General features: G+C 42.5%; 1 protein-coding gene across 1 annotated transcript in view; it reads right to left on the bottom strand.

Annotated features, from left to right (window-relative positions):
- Nucleotides 1–25,612, bottom strand: part of LOC126198607 (protein groucho) — a 755,742-nt gene that overhangs the window by 77,649 nt on the left and 652,481 nt on the right. Inside the window, exons 7-8 of the mRNA XM_049935059.1 lie at nt 20,965–20,997; nt 1,517–1,822 (exon numbers count right to left, since the gene is read on the bottom strand). Coding sequence (XP_049791016.1) covers nt 1,517–1,822; nt 20,965–20,997 — 339 coding nt within the window. The remainder of the gene's footprint in view (nt 1–1,516; nt 1,823–20,964; nt 20,998–25,612) is intronic.

The raw sequence follows: 25,612 nt of genomic DNA, 5'->3' as shown, positions 1-25,612 counted from the left end.
TGATGTGACTTACCGAACGAAAGCGCTGGCAGGTCGATAGACACACAAACAAACACAAACATACACACAAAATTCAAGCTTTCGCAACAAACTGTTGCCTCATCAGGAAAGAGGGGAAGGAGAGGGAAAGACGAAAGGATGTGGGTTTTAAGGGAGAGGGTAAGGAGTCATTCCAATCCCGGGAGTGGAAAGACTTACCTTAGGGGGAAAAAAGGACAGGTATACACTCGCACACACGCACATATCCATCCACACATATACAGACACAAGCAGACATATTTAAAGACAAAGGGTTTGGGCAGAGATGTCAGTCGAGGCGGAAGTGAAGAGGCAAAGATGATGTTGAATGACAGGCGAGGTATGAGTGGCGGCAACTTGAAATTAGCGGAGATTGAGGCCTGGTGGGTAACGGGAAGAGAGGATATATTGAAGAGCAAGTTCCCATCTCCGGAGTTCGGATAGGTTGGTGTTAGTGGGAAGTATCCAGATAACCCGGACGGTGTAACACTGTGCCAAGATGTGCTGGCCGTGCACCAAGGCATGTTTAGCCACAGGGTGATCCTCATTACCAACAAACACTGTCTGCCTGTGTCCATTCATGCGAATGGACAGTTTGTTGCTGGTCATTCCCACATAGAATGCATCACAGTGTAGGCAGGTCAGTTGGTAAATCACGTGGGTGCTTTCACATGTGGCTCTGCCTTTGATCGTGTACACCTTCCGGGTTACAGGACTGGAGTAGGTGGTGGTGGGAGGGTGCATGGGACAGGTTTTACACCGGGGGCGGTTACAAGGATAGGAGCCAGAGAGTAGGGAAGGTGGTTTGGGGATTTCATAGGGACATCTCTGCCCAAACTCTTTGTCTTTAAATATGTCTGCTTATGTCTGCATATATGTGGATGGATGTGTGTGTGTGTGTGTGTGTGTGTGTGTGTGTGTGTGTGTGTGTGTGTGTGTGTGTATACCCGTCCTTTTTTCCCCTAAGGTAAGTCTTTCCGCTACCGGGATTGGAATGACTCCTTACCCTCTCCCTTAAAACCCACATCCTATCGTCTTTCCCTCTCCTTCCCTCTTTCCTGATGAGGCAACAGTTTGTTGCGAAAGCTTGAATTTTGTGTGTATGTTTGTGTGTCTATCGACCTGCCAGAGCTTTCGTCCGGTAAGTCACATCATCATTGTTTTTAGATATATTTTTCCCACGTGGAATGTTTCCCTCTATATATATATATATAATGATTGAATATAATAGAGGGAAACATTCCACGTGGGAAAAATATATCTAAAAACACGGATGATGTGACTTACCGAACGAAAGTGCTGGCAGGTCGATAGACACACAAACAAACACAAACATACACACAAAATTCAAGCTTTCGCAACAAACTGTTGCCTCGTCAGGAAAGAGGGAAGGAGAGGGGGGCGAGTTTGTCTCGAAACAGAAGTTGCCGTGGCGGCAGGCAACTGACGCGTCATAAGCGCGCTCTTTGCGACTGACGATAAAGCGCTACGTCCTTACCAGCCTCTCGTCGGCGGCCGCCTTGAGGTCGGGGTCCCTGGCAGCGTGCAGGTCGGCTGCCGTCTTGAGCAGCGGGTGCTGCTGCGCCGCCGCCGCCGCCGCCGCCGCCGCGGACAGCGGCCCCGCGCCCGCCGCCGCTGCCGCCGCCGCAGTCGCCGCCTGCGCCGCCGCCGACGCCGCGCCGGGGCCCAGGCCGCCGCCGAACGCCAGCAGGCCCCCGGGGCCCATGGCGGCGGGCAGCGCCGGGTGCGGGCCCATCGGCAGCGCCGCCGGACCGTGCGGCAGCTGCTGCGCGTGGAGCTGCTGCTGCGGGAACAGCACGGGCCCTCAGCCCGGCCACCAACTCTGCGCACGCCACGGCTGCCTCACACTCTCCCAGCTAAAGGGGTCTCCTCATCCGACGGGGACAACCCTACTCTCACACATCTGCCTACGCTCCCGCGGCCAGAGTCAGTTGACATAAGTGTTTTCTCGGTATGGCACCGCGCCAAATTGTAAAATAACTGTCACTGAATAAAAACGTACCCATAATAAAACAGCGTGATTCCAACGTTGGGCGTCGTGGTTTTGTCCTCCATTGCAGAGATGTCAACAGGAGAGGTAAAATGTGGATATTTTATGCCTATGTATCATCATTAACCGCCCTTACACGAATTTCTGAGCTAGGCCATTTTTTTCCATGCGTCGAAGCCTTGCCGTTTCAAGTGTGTGACGTCCTAGGGCGCCACGCTTTTGCATCATTACAGAGAAAGCTTGTAGCCACCTTCGAGCCAAATTACGAAATACTGCGTCGCGAGGAAGAAAATGAAGGGTTTAAGAAAGTACACCATAATTTACTCTGCCAAGCAAACTCGTCTGGTGTGAGACGGGGGAGGGGGGGGGGGGGGGGCACTGGGTGCCGAAACGCACAATAACCCTGTGTTCGGTGTGGGGTGGCGGTGGCGTGAGTGGGCTGCTGTAGCCTGTTGTGTACCACTGAGGGCTACGGCGGGGACGAAGCCTCTTCGTCGTTTCTTGGTCCCCGGTTCCATATAATACAATACAACAATCGTGAATAAAAAATTGAGGTTGTGAATGAAGGAGATATCTGATTTAGGGTTCCCCGGAGTCAAAAAAATGTTTTTCTGCAAAATATGTAGCTGAATACATTTACCAGTATCAGTACGTTAAAGGACAATTTTTTTTCAAGGCAATGTTACCTAGCCGGTCGTATGTGTTTACAATAAAGACATAGCTGTTACGTTTGTTAAATTATGTTTTTCAAATCTGAAACTATTTTACGAATTATCTTACGTCCACTATGAATCAAGCGCCTAGTTCGTCAAATTTGTCAATCGAAAATAATGTCGCTAAATGTATCAGTTTGAAGACGCACTTTCAATATTTGCAGCAGAAGAAGTTAGAAGGAAGATATTCTAAGCCACATATTAAAGCCACCAATCGCTAAAAAGATCTTTGGTTTTGGGTGTGCTTCATTAATAATCAACTAAACCGTGTTATTTGTAAAAGCGCGTTTTACTGATTTGTTCCCATTCATAAAGAACTGTTTAAAAATGGTTAACATCATATTTTGCTTACTTGACCACTTGTATCAAAAACTGCTTCCACTCAAAACATTATTTTATGTTTCTGTGGGGTGTCAAACTACACTGCTGCGCCACTGCGTTACGGGCACGGTTGCGTTCGCATTCCACTCAGCCTACTGGTGTACTTCATTGTCCGATGTACATTGTTTTTCATCGTGACTCCTCTACTGAGTTAATATAAAGTCACAATTTAAAACAAACCAGGTAATATTACTAGGTTTATTGGTCTCCTGTGGGGGAAAAATGAAAGTGTATTGCATTACATTTTAATTGACCTCGGCAAAAAAATACACTACTGGCCATTAAAAATGCTACACCAAGAAGAAATGCACATGATAAACGGGTATTCATTGGACAAATATATTATACTATAACTGACATGTGATTACATTTTCATGCAGTTTGGGTGCATAGATCCTGAGAAATCAGTACCCAGAACATCCACCTCTGGCCGTAATAACGGCCTTGATACGCCTGGGCATTAAGTCAAACAGAGCTTGGATGGCGTGTACAAGTACAGCTGCCTATGCAGCTTCAACATGATACCACAGTTCAACAGTTTTGACTGGCGTATTGTGACGAGCCAGTTGCTCAGCCACCATTGACCAGACGTTTTCAATTGGTGAGAGATCTGGAGAATGTACTGGCCAGGGCAGCAGTCGAACATTTTCCGTATCCAGAAAGGCCCGTACAGGACCTGCAACATGCGGTCGTGCATTATCCTGCTGAGATGTAGGGTTTCGTAGGGATCGAATGAAGGGTAGAGCCACGGGTCGTAACACATCTGAAATGTAACGTCCACTGTTCAAAGTGCCGTCAACGCGAACAAGAGGTGACCGAGACGTGTAACCAATGGCACCCCATACCATCACGCCGGGTGATACGCCAGTATGGCGAAGACGAATACACGCTTCCAATGTGCGTTCACCGCGATATCGCCAAACACGGATGCGACCATCATGATGCTGTAAACAGAACCTGGACTCATCCGAAAAAATGACGTTTTGCCATTCGTGCACCCAGCTTCGTCGTTGAGTACACCATCGCAGGCGCTCCTGTCTGTGATGCAGCGTCATGGGGAACCGCAGCCACGGTCTCCGAGCTGATAGTCCATGCTGCTGCAAACGTCGACGAACTGTTCGTGCAGATGGTTGTTGTCTTGCAAACGTCCCCATCTGTCGACTCAGGGATCGAGACGTGGCTGCACGATCCGTTACAGCCATGCGGATAAGATGCCTGTCATCTCGACTACTAGTGATACGAGGCCGTTCCGTATTACCCGCCGTTTCCATATTCTGCTAACAGTCATTGGATCTCGACCAACGCGAGGAGCAATGTCGCGATACGATAAACCGCAATCGCTATAGGCTACAATACGACCTTTATCAAAGTCGGAAACGTGATGGTACGTATTTCTCCTCCTTACTCGAGGCGTCACAACAACGTTTCACCAGTCAACGCCGGTCAACTGCTGTTTGTATATGAGAAATCGGTTGGAAACGTTCCTCATGTCAGCACGTTGTAGGTGTCGTCATCGGCGCCAACCTTGTGTGAATGCTCTGAAAAGCTAATCATTTACATATCACAGCGTCCTCTTCCTGTCGGTTAGTCCGCAGCTCGTGGTCGTGCGGTACCGTTCTCGCTTCCCACGCCCGGGTTCCCGGGTTCGATTCCCGGCGCGGTCAGGGATTTTCTCTGCCTCGTGATGACTGGGTGTTGTGTGATGTCCTTAGGTTAGTTAGGTTTAAGTAGTTCTAAGTTATAGGGGACTGATGACCATAGATGTTAAGTCCGATAGTGCTCAGAGCCATTTGATTAGCCTGTCGGCTAAATTTCGCGTCTGTGGCACGTCATCTACGTGGTGTGGCAATTTTAATGGCCGGTAGTATATATCAGCAGAACGAAGAGGAGACCACAAGAGGAGACCACCGCAAGTTTCATTCAGTGACCATTGTATTAAAATATAAGGTGGCACCATACGCAGGAAATTTGTATGTAACTAAGTCCTACTATCGTCATTCAATGAACACTTGTCACATCACAACGCCTCATTGGTTTTGGAATCTCCTTACATTCGAAATTTTCTTCTGTACATGTTGGTTAAGCGACCTATGGTACCCTTTTTTAACGTCCTGATAACATGCAATATTCACTTTTATGCGTGGTTTGAACTTTTTGCAGCCATTATCATAACAGTCTAGATAAACAGGGAGTTAAAGTTACTATTTGTACATGAAACTGTGAAAAATGGAAATAGTGATATGCGACACGTAAAGGTTTCAGTATAAAAATATTAGACTGAAGTGTCCAATAATATTTAAATTGCATCTTCGCAACCACTAAAAACAGCGTATTTATTTCACCTGCGGGTTTACCTTTCACTAATTTAAAACATCGACAGCGGAATATTTTTGTCCGATTTCAGCTCACATCTGGAAGTGACGTCTGCGTCTACATTTTACAGATATTCCATTTGGAATTGGTATTTTTGGCCTACACACTCGTTTAGCCGTGAGAAAGTTAACAAGCACTAGTGGCGCAGTACTTTGTTGTATTTCACATTACGAAATGTGTAGTGCTGCAAGCCAACGAGATATTAGGCCAAACGCATGAATATCTGCAAAATCGTCCTTGTAGATCACACTTACAGATGTAAGCGGAAATCAGACAACATGCTGCCGCTAATGTTGTATTAATTCAGTATAATTAAAGGCGTTTAGTAAAAAAATAAGCATTTTTTTTAGTAGCTGCAATCACGGATACTAATAATAAATGTAAAGCAACTATGGACACAGTGGCCATACAAATGAAGATTTAAATGAAAGATGCAACTAAAATACATTAAAATCGCCATCTGTATCAAACGCGCTGTTGTCGATATTGTTACATACAGAACTATCTGTAATCTTTGCAAAAACAGACGTAATGTCTGAAGGGATACCGCAATCACTGGTTTTACAATGTTACTAATAATCAGTCTTGATTGCAAAAATGTTTATTCAGATGACTGGTTTCAGTTCCTCTAGAACCATCTTCAGATCTGAAATGACAATGGTACTAATTTACTATTTCATAAATGCAAACCTATTTCGTACTATCCGATCAATATCAAATGTACCAGAACGTACCTGCAATTCGGTAACCTGTCCACACACAGCAAACTTCACATGCTGCGTCACATTAAATTGATTGGCAGAATGCACGTCATTTATATTAATTATAAGGCTCTTACCGACAGGTGGCGTCTGTTACATTTGTTACATTCCATATGCATATACTGTATTAAGCAGATTTTTCTAATTTGCTTTTATCTCTAAAAAATGCATAGATCTGTAGGTGTCAAGGTTAAAATCTGTACTTGTCAAAATTAAAATACACAATTAAATTCTTGTTTCTTTCAAACAACTGCAATTTACAATAAAATTATCGGTAAGAGTTTTATAATTAATATAAATGACGTGCATTCTGCCAACCAATTTAATGTGACGCAGCATGTGAAGATTGCTGTGTGTGGACGGGTTTCTCCTGTAACCGAAATTGCAGGTAGGTTCTGGTATATTTGATGCTGATGGGATAGGACGAAATTGATTTGAATTTGTGAAACAGTAAATTAGTATCATTGTCATTTCAGATCTGAAGATGGTTCTAGAGGAACCGAAACCGGTCATGTGAATAAACATGTTTGCAACCAAGATGGATTATAAGTAACATTGTATCTGTAATCTCATCTATATGAAACTCCAGCCAGTTTCTTAATACGTGCAAACTTTACAGCAGACTACCTACCAAAGAAAAGGCTGCAATCTGATGAATGACTTGTCTGAGGACTGCTTTTAGCGAGCTAACCATAAACCCTTTGACAAAACAGCCATGGGAAATTACCGTCCCCCATAATTTCTTCCGACAGCATCCCGGTACTTGTGGCAACAGCAAGCCATTAATGCTTATTTTCCCCTGGGCAGCAGGTCAGGTATTGAAGGGTGGACACATGGATGCAAAAGAGTTAGCTTATGCTGACAGATGTTGTCCAGTTAGTGGTGAAGTTACAACTGCACAGTAAACATCCGGTAGTAAACTGTGTGACGCGTTTGCAGAAGACTGATGCAAAGAAAAAACAAAAAAGATCTGCCATCATATCCGCTACACTCTGCATACCTTTATCAGCGTACTATTCTCTGAAATGATAGTAGAGCTAGCTCAAGTTCATCGTGCGAGAACATATATGGGGCCTAAGAAACTGACCTGTCCCCACCACGAACCACAAACCTTGCCAAGGTGGGGTGGCTTCGAGTCTGAACGTTACAGGAAGCCGAACTGTAGGTGCAAACAACCAGCGGGGTATCTGACTAACCCGTGATTCCTGATGAGGGGCAGCAGCCATTTCAGCAGTTGGAAGGGCAACTGGCTATCTGGCCAACTGGCCAACACAGTCTTGCCGTGCTAGTAATACAAACGACTTAACGCAACGACAAACTACAGCCGTGATTGGTTTTTTCCCCTGACGGCACGCAGCTCTGCTGTATGGTTTAATGATGATGGCACCTTCTTGGGAAAAATATTCTGCAAGTAAGATAATCCCCCATTCGAATCTTCAGGCATGGACTGCTCAGGAGGATGTCGTCACCAGGAGAAAGAAAACTGGCATTCTACGGGGTGGAGCATGGAATGTTGGATCCCGTAACTGGGCAGGTAGGTCGAAAATTTAAAAAGAGAAATGTATAGATTGAAGACAGATATACTGGGAATTAGTGAATTTCAGTGGCAGGAGGAACAGGATTCCTGGTCACAAGAACAGATATACACATAAATACAAAGTCAGATAGGGATAAAGTAGGAATAGGTTTAATAACGAACAAGAAAATAGGAATGCGGGTATGCTACTATGAACAGCGCATTGAACGCATTATCGTAGCCGAGGTAGGCACGAAGACATCACCCATCACATTAGTACAAGTTTATAAGCTAACTAGTTCTGAAGATGATCCAGAGATTGAAATGATGTATGATGAAATAAAATTATTCAGGTTGTAAAGGGAGACGAACATTCAATTGAGATGGATGACTGGAACTCGATTGTAGGAAACGGGAGAGAGAGAAGAATAGTAGGAGAACGAGGACTGGAGCAAAGGAATGAAAGAGGAAGAAGCCTTTCAGAAATTTGCACAGAGCACAAGTTCATCATCGCTATCACTTGGTTTAAGAATCATGAAACAAGATTGAATATCTGGAAGGGAGCTCGGGATACTGGAACTTTTCAGATAGATTATATAATGAAAAAACAGATATTTCGAAACCAGATTTTTAACCTGGAAGACATTTCCAGGGATAGATGTACACTCGGGCCATAATTTATTGGCTATATACAAGTTACAACCGCAAATTATAACTTGACAAATTGTAGAAACGTGGAAGATTAATTATTTGGGTCCTGGACAAATTGAAAGAAACAGAGGTTTCTAAGAGTTTCGAGAGAACATTAAGTACCGTTACCCTGAAACAGAGGAAAGGAATATAACAGAAGACGAAGATGTAGCTTTGAGTCATGAAATACATATGGAAGCAGAGCGTCACACTGATAAAACGACAGGACTAGTAGAAATCCTTGGATAACCCAAGAGATATTTAACTGAAGAAAGGAGAAAATATAAAAATGCGAAAAATGCAAGAAGAACTGTAGAAGTCTACAAAAATGAGTAACAGAAAATGCAAAACGGCTAAGCAGGAATGGCTACAGGACGAACTCAAGGCTGCAGATGCTTGCATGACTTAGAGGAAAGGCATATGCCGTGCACAGGGAAAATGAAGAGACCTTTGGAGAAAAGAGAACCTGATATATGAATATAAAGAGCTCAGATGACAACCCAGTACTAAGTACAGAAGGGAAAGTTAAAAGGTGGAAAGAATATATAGAGGAAACAACCTTAGGACCATTATTATAGAATGAGAAGTGGAAGTAGGTGACAATATATGATACTGTGAGAATAATTTGACAAAGCGCTGGAAGTTGTTGGAAACAAGACCCCTGGAGTAGACGACATTCCCTCGGTATTACGGTGATTCTTGCGAGGGTCACTCTCCACCTAGCGTGCAAGACAAATGAGACAGTTCAAATACTGTCAGACTTCCGGAAGGATACATTAATTCCAAGGACGGTAGGTGCCGACTTTCCTCCGAAGAAAGGCAAACCTACGTTTATGGCATTTGTTGATTTACAGAAAGCTTAACAATGTGGACCGAATTGGACTACTATCTTCGAAGTTCTGAAAGGAGCAAGGATAAAATGCAGGGATCGAAAGGTCATTTATAACTTGTACAGAAACCAGATTGCAGTTACAAGAATCGAAAGACATGAAAAGGAACCCATAGTTGAGAAGAGAGTGAGACAGGATTGTGGCCATCCCCGATGTTATTCAGTCCGTACACTGAGCAAGTGGTAAAGGAAACTAAGGGAAAACTTGGAAAGAAAATTAAAGCTGATGGAGAAGAAATTAAAATTTGAAGTTGGTCGATGAGAGTCCAGTTTTCTCAGACCGCAAAACTTGGAAGAACAATTTAATGGAAAAGATAGTCTCTTGAAAAGAGGTTGTAAGAGGAACATCAACGATGTAAATGTACCCGAATTCAATTAGGCGAGGTACAGAGAATCAGTCTAGGAAACGAGGCATTAACAGTAATAGATTAGTTTTGCTATTTGGGCAGCAAAATGGCCGAAGGAGAGAGGATTTAAAACTGAAATATGCAATAGCTAATAAGCATTTCTGGAAAAACACGAATTTTTAACGTCCAATATACAACGGTTGTTCAATACGTAATGCAACACATTTTTGTCGGCCAATTGCGGTGGAAAAAATGTGGAATTTGTTGAGGGACATTGTGGAATATTCTCGCTTTGGTCCCTACACTTTCATCAAGTCCCGATAGGTGGCGTCGTTATATGTAGCCTTCAAAATGGCGTCTATAAATGAGGTGCGTTCGAAGCATAGAGTTGTAACTGAGTTTCTTTTGGCGGAAAACCAGAGCATCGCGGGTATTCATAGGCGCTTTCAGAATGTTTAAGGAAACCTTGCAGTCGACAAAAGCACGGTGGGTCGTTGGGCGAGACGTCTGTCATCGTCGCAACAAGGTCGAGCAAACCTGTCCGATATCCCGCATACGGCTGGCCGCACACAGCTGACTCCTGCAATGTTGGAACGTGCGCACACTCTCGTTCGAGGTGCAAACGAACCTGTCCTTCTCCATGACAACGCAAGCCCTCGTACAAGTCTGCGCACGCGAGAGGTGTTCACAAAACTTCATTCGACTGTACTTCCTCATCACCCCACAGCCTGGATCTCGCACCTGCAAGCATGTATAAGGACTATCATCAACTGTAGAATGGAATGGCGACAATGAAAATCTGTGTCGGACCGATTTTCAGATTTTCACTGTCGCCATTCCATTCTACAGCTGATGGTAGTCCTTATTCGCAATTGCGAATTAATTGGATATGTTCCAAGTCTTCGGGGCAATGAAGGATGCACTCTGCGGAAAGCAGTACGTGGATGATGATGAGATTACTGATGCAGCAAGACGAGGGCTCCGACGTCGAGCAGTAGAATGGTACCTTGCGGGAATACAGGCTCTCCCAGTAAAGTGGCGTAAGACCGTCGCACTGAACGGAGATTATGATGAACAATAGGGTTTTGTAGTCAAAACAGTAGGGAACAATATGGTGTATTGGAATCCTCGTTTCCGGAAATAATGTATTGCATTACTTATTGAAAGGGCCCTCGGACATTTAAATGTTGGGAAGTCCTTTCTGAAAGTTTCGGTATAGGGTATATCCTTGTATGAAAGTGAAACGTGGACGATAAGCAGTTCAGACGAAAAGGGAATAGAACCTTTTGAAATATAGTGCCACAGATGAATGCTGATGATTATATGAGTAGAACATGTAATTAATGACGAAATACTGAAACAAAGTGAGGAAAAAAACCTGACCAAAAAAAGTGCTCAGCTGATAGGACACATCCTAAAGTGTCAAGGAGTCGTTAGTTTGCTAGTGGAGGGAACTGTCGGGTTAAAAATTGTAGAGTGAGAGCAAGAATTGGATACAGTAAGCAGATACAGAAGGATTTAGGTTGCAGTAGTTATTCGGAGTCGATGAGGCCTGCATAGGGTACACTAGCGTAGAGAGCTGCATCGAACCAGTCTTTGCACTAAAGACCGCAACAACAGTATCAAACCAGTCTTTGCACTAAAGACCGCAACAACAATAACAAGGAAACTTGTTTTTGGTGTAATTAACGAACTGTTGAGGTGGAATAGAACCGCCATTCAGGCCACAGCCGGGCCAATCGGATCCGACCGACAGTCTTGTCATCCTCATCAGCTAACGGTGTCTTCGATGAACGGTATGGAGGGGCGTGGGGTCAGCACACCGCTCTCCCAGCCGTTGTCGGATAATCAGATCTGGTGCCGCCCGCTACTTCAAAAAATGGCTCTGAGCACTATGGGACTTAACTTCTGAGGTCATCAGTCCCCTAGAACTTAGAACTACTTAAGCCTAACTAACCTAAGGACATTACACACATCCATGCCCGAGGCAGGATTCGAACCTGCGACCGTCGTGGTCCAGACTGTAGCGCCTAGAACCGCTCGGCCACTCTGGCCGGCCCGTCCGCTACTGTTCGGCCAAACTGCTCCTCAATTGGCATCACGAAGTCGAGTGCATCTCTTGTCAACAACACACTGTGCACGCAGGTGGTGGCTCCATAGTAGTGTAGGCTGTGTTTACATGGAATGGACTGGCTCCTCTGATCCAACTGAACCAATACTTGACTGGAAATGGCCAATTCGAGTGATTGATTTGGCTACCCAGACCGCCCGTCATGAATCCCATTGAACATTTATGGGACATAATCGTGGACAAAATCCTGCACCGGCAACACTGCGCCGGCCGCGGTGGCCGAGCGGTTCTAGGAGCTTCAGTCCGGAACCGCGCGACTGCTACGGTCGCAGGTTCGAATCCTGCATCGGGCATGGATGTGTGTGGTGTCCTTACGTTAGTTAGGTTTAATTAGTTCTAGGTTCTAGGGGACTGATGACCTCAGATGTTTAGTCCCATAGTGCTTAGAGCCATTTCAACCATTTGGCAACACTGTCGCAGTTATGGACGGCTACAGAGGCAGCATGGCTCAATACGAGTGTTCCTGAACGGGACTCCCAGCGACTTGTTGAGTCCATGTCGCATCGAGTTGCTGTCCTATGCCGGAAATTTGGAGGTCTGGCACGATAACAGGAGTCATCCCACCACTTCAGTCACCTCAGTGTAGAATAATTAATTCACACTCGACCTTCACAGAATCCCCGTACCACTACTTAACTGGTGCCCAACATGGGGATGCTAAAGTAATCACGGCAATATTGTGGTATTACAAGCGCTAATATCTCGCAAATCTGACTTTTTTGCATTAGTATCCAGTTTCATTTGAAAGACGAAATTTTTAAGCAACAGGCAGAAAACATATGCAGGTTTAACGCGACACATTATATATTGTAACAACACCAACCATGGTACACTTAGTATATCCAGAAATTTACATATTTCTACTTTATTACATGCTAGTCAAATGATTTCGTGCCCACAGTTTTACACAGTACTGTTTTCCCATATTATAGTCTGATAAATAAATAAGTAGTTTAGTGTTCTGTTTTTTGATAGCAGTCCTACTTTGGCCGTACAAGATCGAATCCGACTGTAGAGCTGAAAATCACATTCGATCACGTCTTAAATTACTATAAAAAGATTACATTATGACTTCTGATTGAGTGTACATGAATTGCAGTGGAGAAAACACTTCCACGGTGCAAAAGAAACAAGACTACACGCAAATTATTCAGTACAGGACGGCACTCACAAACAGTGTGCCACCAGAATAAAGTTTGTATGTAATCAGCTCACTGCACACAAGGATAATTGCGATTCCAATGATTGTTACGTGTATGAAGCTGTGCCAAATATGTATTGATACACAATTAAATCGGCTTCTACGTACTGTTCACGCCATTTGGGAACGCACTATAGCCGACTGCTTTGGAGATTTTAAATTGTGCTTGTTTTTCAGATTTGCCACCACATTGCAGGCGCGAGTGGTGGAACTCGACGGTAAACTGGACGTTCCTGTTCGATTAAATTATTCTTTTAGTAACTAGCGGATGCAGTCCAACTAGCTCGTTGGCCGCCCAACGTGCAAAATTCTCATAGTTCATAATATGTGCTAATGACGCCCACTAAACGAATTTGAGCAAAGAAAAATGCAGAACTTGCACATCATCGCAAATTAGTGCCTTGATATCAAAAATAGTCTATTACTTTTTAGTTAGTAAAAATACAGAGACTTACGTAAGCCCATCGGAAATGCAGAATCCTCATGAATTGCTTCTACACGTAGCAAGTTCACTGTACTCATTGAGGTGAGACATTTATTATAGAAATGTGGTTCATTTGTCGAAACACCATCAGACTTCGTTACTTCACGAACTGCTAATTATTTGAAACATATATACTACGTCCAGTGTCCGGTTTCACGCAGAGAATACCATGAATGCCTAACTATACGAACTATTCCATCTTCAACCTTCAAATATCGAAACTAAATGGCGTTTGATGTGTTATAATTACTACACATTCACAAAAAGTACACATTATTAGACCGTGTCACCTAACCAATCCATGCCTCAAATTCATCCATTCATTTTACACCACGAAAAGAACCTCTACTATAGAGACTAGCCAAACGAAACAGTTCTAAAGCATTCAAGAAAACATAATTTCGTGCATATGGTTCACACCTTTTATTTTACGCGACTTAGATTCGAGTTACAATCCCATTTTCTGGTGTTACTATTTCAAGATGCTATGCAGGTCTCCTGGTGTACTCAAGAATAGTAGAATATTTATTTTAACTACTTGGGGTATTATGACACAGAATTTCAGAATTTGGAACTACCAAAGAAAAGAGCTAACTCTAAAAACATGATCATGTGAGACACGAATGCTTCATATTCTAGTAGATAACGGGTTAAACGTATACCTTTTCGCAACACCTTAATGGCAATGGGTACTACTTACTGTATGACACAGAGTCAAGGTTGTTCCGGTAATTTTCACACTATTTAAGAAATTATTTATATAAATTATATAACTGAACAGCACAGGGTGTTTGGGAGGGAGGAGGTAGTGGGGTAATCAACCACCTTTTGCTTTAACTATTCTGGCACTATTCAGAAAATCCCCCAGGTCGTTCAGAAGCAGTTCTGAATTGCCTTTCTGATGTCTCTTTTTTCTTTTAAATTTATAATATTTCACGCCTTTAAAACTATCTATCCTCTGTCCGGCGTAGTCCAACATCTAAGGAATATTGCTGGTTTGTTTCTAAGCAGTGCTATCATATGTGCAGCCTATGTATCCATGATATGCCTCCAGTCTGTGTGCATACAGATCTCTCTCTTTTTCCATATGTAATATGTGCCACTCTCGTAGCAGATGATTTTATATTGTATCATTTTTTTGCCCACCCGGTTAGCCGTGGGGTCTAACGCACGGCTTTCCGGATTTGGAAGGAGCGCCTGGTCCCCGGCACGAATCCACCCGGCGGGCTTGGGTCGAGGTCCGGTGAGCCGGCCAGTCTGTGGATGGTTTTTAGGCAGTTTTCCATTTGCCTAGGCGATTGCGGGCTGGTTCCCCTTGTTCCGCCTCATTTACACTATGTCGGCGATTGCTGCGCACTCAAGTTCTCCACGCACGCGTCCACCCCCATTACTCTACCACGCAAACATAGGGGTTACACTAGTCTGGTGTGAGGCGTTCCCTGGCGGGAGGGGGGGAGGGGGGGGGGTGTCCACCGGGGTCCGAACCGCACAATAACCCTGAATGAGTGGTTCGGTGTGGGGCGGCGGAGGGGTGAAGTGGACTGCTGTCGTAGTCGTGGTGTTGTAGACCACTGCGGCTGTGGAGGGGACGGAGTCTGTCCCTCGCTTCTAGGCTCCCGGTTAACATACAATACATTATCATTTTCATTCATCGGTGATAGTATTTCTGTATAATTAGATTCTTGCTTATTGTCTCATTAGTGTAGTAGACCACTGAATATTTTTTTTGCTTTCAGGATGTTGCTACTTTCGTTTTCAATTTGTCAGCAATAGCCAACATATGTCTTTTCTAGACTAGAGTTAACTGTTGGGCGTATTACTGCCTTGTCTTTCTTCAGATTACGCTGTCAATTAAATTGGGCTGGTATGCACTTTTTGAATCTATTATTTTAATAACAATAATTCCTGATCAAAATCAATGTAGAAACAGGAACAGATAGCAAAAGGTGGAAATCGTGGACAAAAACGAATGTTCTCTTGTGTAACAATTACAATGTTTCGCCAAGAACCCACAACAAAGCCAGTTAAAATAGTTCTAAAATATTCCTCGTGTATCTTGTGAACACCATTACGATTTTTTAAGTGGCATTCCGTTAAGACATAGTTGCTAGCAAAGCTACTAACGTTTCGAATGCAGCTCCCGTGTACACTGACTCAAAACTGCGATCAACTATACTCTGGTCATCATAAGAATAAACCTGATGTAAACATTACGCCACGTATTCTTCCGCGTTTGCTTGAATCTCATTGCATTTCGCTTCACATGGAGCGGAAGCCAAGCCGTGTCCACTACAGTCAAGTACGATCACAAGGATGCGCTACTGCGGGACAACTGCTTTACCGTCGCATTAAACTTGGACAGCACTGGCTAGCCCGCTGGTCCAACTAACCTGCAATGATGTGAGCAGTTGCAGTTCAGACGTGAAAAGAGACGATCTAAGAAACAACGTAGCTTCGAATATTATTGATTTTTTAAAGAGAATAAAATAATATTAGGCACAACTACAGCACCACCCCACGCTTCCTGAGTGACCAGACGAAATGCATAAAATGCTCTCGTTCTCACGTAACACAGTACTATAGTTACAAACAAGAGTGATGAAAATTCCTAATTTAAACACAGGTCAATTTTTCTGGACGAGCTATGTGTGATGCAAAGCATACTGCGGAGATTTCACCGTACTGTTGAATATTGAAACCACGGAAGGTATTAATTAGTCAGTGGTCTGGTAATCTCTTAGCTCCTTCCTTACCCAAATCCGAAAAATACATTTCAGTTCTGGCACTCTCATCTGCTACGTTGATAACAAGTCGATCAAGAACACAATCCATGAAGCCACCCACGCGCCGCATTTTCTTCTTTTACGATGTGCCGTTCTGAATCGCGCTAGCGTTCGGCACTGACATGTGAAAAAGCTGCGTGCGTCAGTTCCTGTAGGTCCGGCAGCTTAATAGACCTGTTATTTCTAGGACCAAATACCTTGGCTTGGCTCCAGATTAGTTCTGTGGGTTCGTATCATAATGATGCAGTGGCAAATGTAAAAACGCAGCATTTGTATGGTGTGCTAGATACAGTGAAAATGATTTTCATGTTTCTACAACACTTATGACTCTGGTTCGGGTGAGACTACATCTAAAGTATAAAACAATGGACACAGTCCACATAGAGAGAATTTGGTTTTTCATTTTTGCCCCAAAAAATTAAACTTATGTTTTCTTAATTTAAGCAACCTTTATTAACAACCTTTCATGAAACATAGATAATTAAGAATTTATATTTGAAATGAAAACAGGAATTTTGCGTGCAATATGTAATTAGAAACAAGAACACGTGCATTATCCGTAAAAGACGATGAATTTTACAATTATGATACGTAGGTATTTCAAATTGAATGAAAAGAAGACTAAGGCGAGACTGGAAACAAAGATTCATGAATTGCACTAGGTTATCAATCGACTGCGCTACCGATTCTATTCTACAAATGGTTCAAATGGCTCTGAGCACTATGGGACTCAACTGCTGTGGTTATCAGTCCCCTAGAACTTAGAACTACTTAAACCTAACTAACCTAAGGACATCACACACATTCATGCCCGAGGCAGGATTCGAACCTGCGACCGTAGCAGTCCCACGGTTCCGGACTGCGCGCCTAGATCTATTCTACATCCAAGATGTGTATTTCTGTCTCAACTGTATCAAATACAGTCCCTCAGGGTACTTCAATGCCGATTTTTTCTGTAAATTTACGAACCTATTTCTCGGGAGTTTTTAACTGTTCCACATGTTTCGCTACGGAACAGGAATCACCCTCAGCCAGTTTCATAATGTGTATTATCAGCGCGACAATCAGAGCACAAGAGTACAGATACTGTGATTACATGATGTTTTAAAATAAAAACTAGCTAAAGCGCGATTATGAAAAACATTGATGGCTGTTAATACATTAGAATATTTTAAAAGTTTGATGTAACGTAACTTAGTAACAATATACATAATACATACGTAAGACCAACTTCCAAGAGCGTTAACAACATAATTCTAACCAATCATAGCGTTTATGCTTGTTTACATCACGTTTATTCTTATGACGAACAGAATATAGGCAGCACATAAAGCTATCTTCTGTTTATTTCGTTATTTTAATGGTTTCTCCACATACAATACAGTTAATTATCAAAGCCGTATTTGTTATGTCATTATCATGGGATTTTGTACAAGTAATAATTTTAATATGTTTTACTGGCTAAATTTTAAAATAGCAACAAAGCTTTACACGTTGCCAAGCAGCATTTTCGCTGTGTCACCAATTCCGACAGTCATACATGGAAAATATCAAAACCTTGAACACAATCCGAATTAAGTTCAGCGTCGTTCCTGATGACGTAAAAGCTTCTATTCCGTTTCTACATTGGGGTTGCGCACCTGAAGAAAAACCATGGCTGCAGCTTGTGCTTGTCTAAAATAACTTCAAGTAGTCTCATTAATTTTTTCTAATTAGTCTAAGGCAATGTTTAACATTATCAAACTTGTATTAATTTTTTCTAATTAGTCTAAGACAATGTTTAAAATTATCAAACTTGTATACGTCATGATGTGTAAAGGTAAATTAATAAAAATCACTGGCAAAAAATACTCTGTTCAGGCAGGAGAAATTTTTATTTTCTATTCTGCACCACGCAGTACTCTGAACACAACAGCAACGTTTGGAATTGTTTTTCTTCCAATATTTTTTTTTACATATGCACTGCAAGTGACATCCAAGAAGACATTATTGACGAAGACCTTAAGGAAATGCTTCTCCTCTTAAAGAGGGCGGTGCAATACCACAATTTTCTGTTGGAAGGCTTCTTGGCTATTCGTGCGGTAATTAAATTCCAATAATGCAAAAGTAACAAAAAATTGGAAAAGCAGTAACTTGAAAAGTTACTGCAACTGGCCTTTCCCTACAAACGCAGAAAAAGGCGTAAAGCCGTCGGCACACGGACCGTGCATCCGAACGTTGAGCGTTGAGCGTGCCGAGTTTCTGACGTCATAGCGTGGAATAGCACGTTCGGGAGTCTTTCCGAACGTGCAGAGCAGTATCTGGCTTGTCAGATATTGTGAGCGTGCGTCTGAGCGTTAACCAATGAGATGGCACAACGCCATCTACGTCACACGCACGCCGTCACCGTTCAGTACAGAGTTGTGAGGCGCCATATTGGCATTCATTTCAAGCCTGTATGTATATTTGCAGTTTCTGAGCACCAGCAAATTGAGAATCACTGGAAAATCCGTTGTTAGTTGTGTGATTTGTTCCAATAAAATAATGAGAAACATCATATTCGTTACAAAAGAATTATTATATCTTGCGTATTATGAGAAAAGGCTATTTGAAGACAGCAACACACTGAAGATCCACCCAAAACGTATTATCCTTGGTACAATTTGTTATAATTAAATTTCAATGAGTAACATAATAATGTACGATTAACTTTTATACCGATGGGTAATACGATATGATTACACACGTGGGTTTTGTGGTAGGATTAGCGTAATGAGTAGCGTCTTTGAACAATAATAAATTTTAGTTGGGGCGGTGGTTCGCGTCATAACACTCCCAAATTTTTTTTCGTAACATTCGCGTTTTTATTAGGTTCTGATACTCCATTATTAGTTTAATATAAGTAAATGCTATAATTTGATGTTATGTAAATATAAATTCACCTTCTTTGAGGGGTGATTTTGTTCGATTGGCTTAATCTACAGGACAGCTTTGTTCCTTTTTCTTTTACGCTTCGTAATTCACATGTCGCAAAGATTCTGCTACTGGGTAGTGATCAAGTAGGGCTGACCTTGGGGTTTTACTAAAATGTGGGAATGATGAAATAATGTTTATCTTATGCGGAGAAGTATTCCAAATTTGTACCGCACTGTTTGTAATGGAACTTTTATAAGTCTGTGTCCTTATTGATTGGACATGGTAATTTCCTTTTCGTGGGCGATGGAGGAAATGTGCGCTTTAATAGAGCTAACGTGGGAATATTACGCGCGTCCGTTGAGTAAACAGTGTGATTTACGAACTAGAAACATCCCTCAACTGCCGCTGGAGCGCGTTGCGATCCCGTATAGCACGTTGGGGCCCACGTACCGTGTGCACAAGTCGTATCGCTCCAGAGCGTTCAGCAGCACGTTGAACTTGGCACGCTCGACGTTAACGTTCGACAGCACGGTCCGTGTGCCGACGGCTTAAGGCTTATACTTCCTGTTGATGAGGCGCTGTAGAAGTTTCGGGGATGCCATCCGTTGCTACTAGAAAAAAATTTCCTACTTGTTATAAACGGTTTTTAGGAGGCCTATGAAGTGACGAAACTCAGTTTTCTCTTCATGAAAATGTCAATAACACAATTGTGAAACGTGCGATGGCACTATATAAACCGAGGACTCAATAAAATGTTTCACACCTTTCTGTATATTTCCAAGCAAAATGCGTGGCGTAAATTTCAGTAGTTTAGAATTAAAGGTTAAACCTGATTTTGTAACTTTGGATCAACCGGTGCATCAATAAGAACTAGCGATTTGTGGAAGAAATGACATGTCTTGGAGATAAAGCGATTGACTTACGTTCTTTTATTTGTGTTTTTCGACACAACCAAACAAGTGTTCTAGAAATTCTTTACCAGTTTGGACCAGTCAGTGGTCATCTTCCGACTGTCAAAAGATAAAAGGAGCATACACAGAATGATTATATAATCCATAAAATCCGACCAGCCGCTATCTGTGTAATGGTATAAATGAAGGAATAAAACAACCTAAAGACACTGGTTGATACCGATTTCCATTGCATTGTCAACAAAACCGAGGGCAACGGTAGATGGAGATCGAGTTTTGTAAGCGCACTGCAATCTTCTTTTCGTCTATATTCACTGAAGGAGTACCTATTTCGGCAAATTTTATAGTTACTTTCATTAGAGTAGCTTTAATGTCTGCCGAATGTCTTCCTTCTGCGAATACATTCATTGCATGCATTAGAGGAATTATAAAATATATCGAAGTAGGTATTCCTTCCGCGATTACAAATACTAACTTCGCCTAGAAAAACATCGACCTCCCTCGACAGATTTTCTTCAGTTTTGTTGACTACATAACGGAAACCGCTTGCAGCATGTGCCTTTAGGTACGATTTTATTCTTTCTTTTTATCATTACTCAGATAATGACGTGGCAGATTTTATGGATACTACAGTGACGTTTTTGTATTTCTTTTTATCTGTTGACTGTCTGAAGATGCAGCGGCTGGTCGAAACCAGCAAAGAATTTGTAGGATGATCATGTAGTTAAGTCGAAAAAACATAAAAATAAAAGCCAGAGATTTATATTACATTCATTTTTAACACATTATGCATTATACTCGGATATTAGTCGAAGAAACAAAGAAAGAAGCAGGCTAAGACAGCTTCAAGGCAAACTTACCAAGAGTTGATGGAGACCCTGTTGTTGCTGTTGCTAGAAGAGGGGAGAAACAGAAAGAAAAACAACGCTATAGTGACGATAGTTGAAGCAGCGCGTGCCGCAATAGTTTTTTTGGCTTGTACTGTAACATGAAAGCACACAAAGCTCTGAGGTGTGTGTGTGTGTGTGTGTGTGTGTGTGTGTGTGTGGCCGCCTGTGCGTGGCAGAGAGCGTGTATTTGCGCGCGTTGCCATGTGTGACACACCAGCAGCTTAGCGGGGTTGCGACACGTGCAATTACTGAGGACAGGACACGTGAGGGGGACGCGTGTGAATTGCCGCATCGCGCCGAGTTCAGCACTCGACGACAGCAAGGGCCTAAACTATGGTCCACTGCGGCGGCCTGTACGACTAGATGTCTGAGCGGATGCAGGTATTATCCCTTGATACATTCGAGAATAGTCGCAGTAACATCGACTTTGAGCATAAAAACTTGCGCCGAAGCGGATATCCGAGGTCGTAGCTGCGGACATCCAATATAATAATTACTTTGTAGTTAAAGGACCCGGTCAATATTACGCTTTTCGTCAATTTTCTGCATTAGAAGCGATCGATAATATCGATTATTTTTAACCAATTTTATAGATATTATATGGAATTGGTTGAGGTCGGCGATTATACTATAAATTTATGAAATAATTTTTACTGCTCCAATCACTTTTTACTAATATTTATTAGCACGCCACGTTTCAGCAGCAAGCTGTCATTATTAGGTGCATTACAATTACACGTACAGTAATATGAAGTGTGATAGGATTATTTGCTGCGTGTGCCAGTGTGGGTATGTTCCGAAATTTAACCATTTTTGCCGGAAATCTGTTGGCACATAACCATCTGAATGTGACGTGCTTATTACCGTTTCTGCGTACAGAAAAATAAAGTTTCATCAAAATTAAATTTCGGTACATAGCTCGACTGGTATACCCATCAAATAGTTCTCATCGCACTTAAGATAAATGTACATGTACAGGTCGCACATATCTTGGCCTGTCCCTGATCGGTGAATTTCCTACTAATTTCGTGCCGCTCCGAAACGTTTCCGCTCTTCCACAACCTTCAGCTGTATAGTAGTATTATATGCCGTAGCCATTGTCAATATAGTAGTGTTGATTCGTGTACCCAACAGTTGTTAATATTATTTAAAAAAAAAACAGCGAAAGGCTGCATTTGGGTCTTCTAGCGACTCGATTACTCATACGTTAAACTGATGCTTATTTTTGTGTGACTGATGCGACGCATTAACCCATTATACGTTCTTTTCTTTTATAAGCTGGCTGCCCTGGCAAAAGGAGTCGGGGCCTACCCCAATAGCCAATCCACAACGAGCCAATCGCAAGCTTCCAATCCCAGTATCCATCGCCCACAGGCCAATTTAAAACGTGCGATCTGTAACTATAACGCACCTAGTGATCACAGCATACTGCCAATACGTGTCCTGCTAATAAATATTAGTAAAAAGTGACTTAAGCAGTAGAAATTATTTCATAAATACTGATCTTTATTGTTTAAGTCGCTGTTGCTTCCCTTTCGGGACAGAAAGCCGTTATTTTGGCTTGAATGCGCAGTATCCTGTCGAATGTAGATGCGTTGCTGACCTTTGCGAGGGCTACAGATGGCGATTTTTCTGATTTTTCCCACAGTTACAGCTACATCACGAATCCGTGATACCAACAGCTGCTTACATCTGAGTCGTCCCTGTTTCGTTTGCATTAACTCCGTGCAGCTATTAGTGTTTCTCTTAAAAACATTAACTAGTAAACAATGTAGTGGTTACTACTTTGAGAAGAGCAGCATGTTAACATGGTTTAACATTAAGGAGAATAAAGTGCGTTTGATAAACGAACTAATATGGTTCAAATGGCTCTGAGCACTATGGGACTTAACATCTGTGGTCATCAGTCCCCTAGAACTTAGAACTACTTAAACCTAACTAACCTAAGGACATCACACACATCCATGCCCCAGGCAGGATTCGAACCTGCGACCGTAGCGGTCACACGGTTCCAGACTGAAGCGCCTAGAACCCCACGGCCACACCGGCCGGCAAACGAACTAATACATGCCAGTATGAAAGTAGTGGCAACAACTTTTAATACATCATTTGATCTCGCAACGTTGTGGGAAAGTCCACAGAAAATTCTAGAAAATTCCTTTCAGCGATTGTGAGAGAAAGTTGCAACTTTAAGGACAGACTGTGTTGCAATAAAATGTGTTTATGATTGGCCTCTACCTACTTAGTCTATGGAATACGAAGTGACTTGCGGACGGGGTGCACATAGCATTTTTCTTATCCCGCAGATCTCTACATATGACCACCGCAGCGCGACTGAAACAAGCGAAAACAAAACAGAAACATGTATGTGACAATGAATTTCGAGAATCTGACTCTTCCCCGTGGCGCAGAAATATGCACTACTACCTTAATGAGAACATACGCTGAGGTGACGAAAGTCATGGGATGGCGGTATGAACATAAACAGATGGTGGTTGTATAGCGTACACAAGGCATAAGACTTAGTTGTCATTTGTACTCAGGTGATTCATGTGAAAAGATTTCCGACATGATTAGGGTTGCACGACGGGAATTAACAGACTTTGAACGCGGAATGGAAGTTGGAGCTACAGGTATGGGACATTCTATTTCGAAAATCTTTAGGGATTTTAATACTCCAAGAGCCACAGTGTCATGAGTGTGCCGAGAATAACAAATTTCAGGCATTGCCTCTCCCCAAGGACAAGGCAGTGGCCGACTGCCTTCATTTAACGGCCGAGAAAAGTGGCATTTGCGTAGAGCTGAAGAAAATAAATACCGACAGCGGTAATTATATTACCGAAGTAAATGATTATAGCTCCTTCATAAGTTGCAATGAGAAGTATTTTTTTTATTTCTTGATGATGACTAGTTTCGGACGCTTGTGTCCATTTCAAACCATCCGTACCGTAAGTGTGACAATTCAGGAGATAGCCTATTTACAAAAACTGCTCCTGGAGTGATGTTCAAAGCGGTATTGTAAACAGACCACGTCGGACGGACATTAGAGAACTATTTTTCACCTGCAGCAAGCTGCAAGTTAGTATTTATTAATTATTTTATTTTTCCATCAGTTTCGGTGCCTCACTGGCATTATTTTCAGGGCTCTGTACACGTAGCTAGATAAGTCATCTAAACGCCCACGTTGTTATAGAGGTCACTAATTTCCAATGGCTTCCGTAGATGTTCCCAAACAACGATGGTATTTTTGTGGATGACAGTGCGCCTTGTCACCAGGGCACAACTGTTCGCGGTTCGTTTGAAGAACATTCTGGATAATTCGAGCCAACCGAATCCCAAACATTTATGGAATATAATGGCGTGGTCAGTTCGTGCACAAAATCCTGCACCGGCAACACTTTCGAAATTATGGACGGCTATAGAGGTAGCAAGGCTCAATATTTCTACAGGGGTTTCCAACGACTTGTTGAGTCCACGCCACGTCCAGTTGTTGCACTACGCCGGGCAAAAGAAGATTAGACAGAGATACTATGAGGTATTTCATGAGTTTTGCCACCTCAGTGTACATTATCTGATCAAATGCATTCAGATATCTATTAATATGGGATGTTCCACCCTTCGCCTTTATGATGTTTTGAACTCTGCTGGGGACACTTTTAATGCGACATCTGAATGTCTGAGGAGGAAAGGTAGCCCATTTTTCAAGAGCCGAAACCAGAGCGACGTCGATGGTCTAACTCAACCCAAAGTTGTCCCGTTGGGTTCATGTCGAGCTCTGGGCAGGCCAGTCCATCTCAGGAATGTTTATCTCCACAAACCACTGATTCATAAATACTACTTTATGACACGGTGTATTTTCATGCTGAAACAATCAATTACCGTCTCCGAAATCTTCCTCTACTGTACATACTACACTATGCTGTAAAATGTGTTCACTTCTATTTGTATTTAGCGTTTCCTTATGCGCAATAAGGAGACCACACCCTGACCACGAAAAACTCACACAAACCGTAGCACACACTCTTCCGTACTTTTGCATGTACTTAATTAACATAAAAAACAAAGTATACTAAACTGTTGGTACTGCTTTTTTCTAACACCTTGTTCTTTATTCGGTCTGCTATTTGCCAATGGACATCGCAGGTCTTATTCCAAGCTCATTCGGTTCCTCGCCTTTGCTCTTTTTATCGCTACCACATTCCATGCTCCTTCGATTCCTCGCTTTTGATTTTATCGTAACCATACTCGAAAGTATACTTTAACTTCTGCAAGCAAGTCGTGGCAAATGCAAACTTTGTTCTTGAAGTTTTTTCCCTGGACTAATGGAAACTCTTGCGGAATCTTTCCAGTAAATTTTCTCAGTTCTACTTATCAAAATCTATTTATAAAAAGTGTTGCCTTCGCGAATTCCACAAAACTGTACTTTGTCTCGAATGTTATCAGGAGAAAAAAAATCCGACAAGCTCTGTAAATAGTCTTACAAGGGAACCTCCCTATCGCACCCCCCTCACATTTAGTTATTAAGTTGGCACAGTGGATAGGCCTTGAGAAACTGAACACAGATCAATCGAGAAAACAGGGAGAAGTTGTGTGGAACTATGAAAAAAAGCAAAATACA

Source organism: Schistocerca nitens, chromosome 8 (assembly GCF_023898315.1).
Source record: "Schistocerca nitens isolate TAMUIC-IGC-003100 chromosome 8, iqSchNite1.1, whole genome shotgun sequence".
In the NCBI taxonomy this organism is placed as follows: domain Eukaryota; kingdom Metazoa; phylum Arthropoda; class Insecta; order Orthoptera; family Acrididae; genus Schistocerca; species Schistocerca nitens.
Note: the sequence above shows the minus strand (reverse complement) of the source record. Positions and strands in the feature narration are given on the sequence as shown.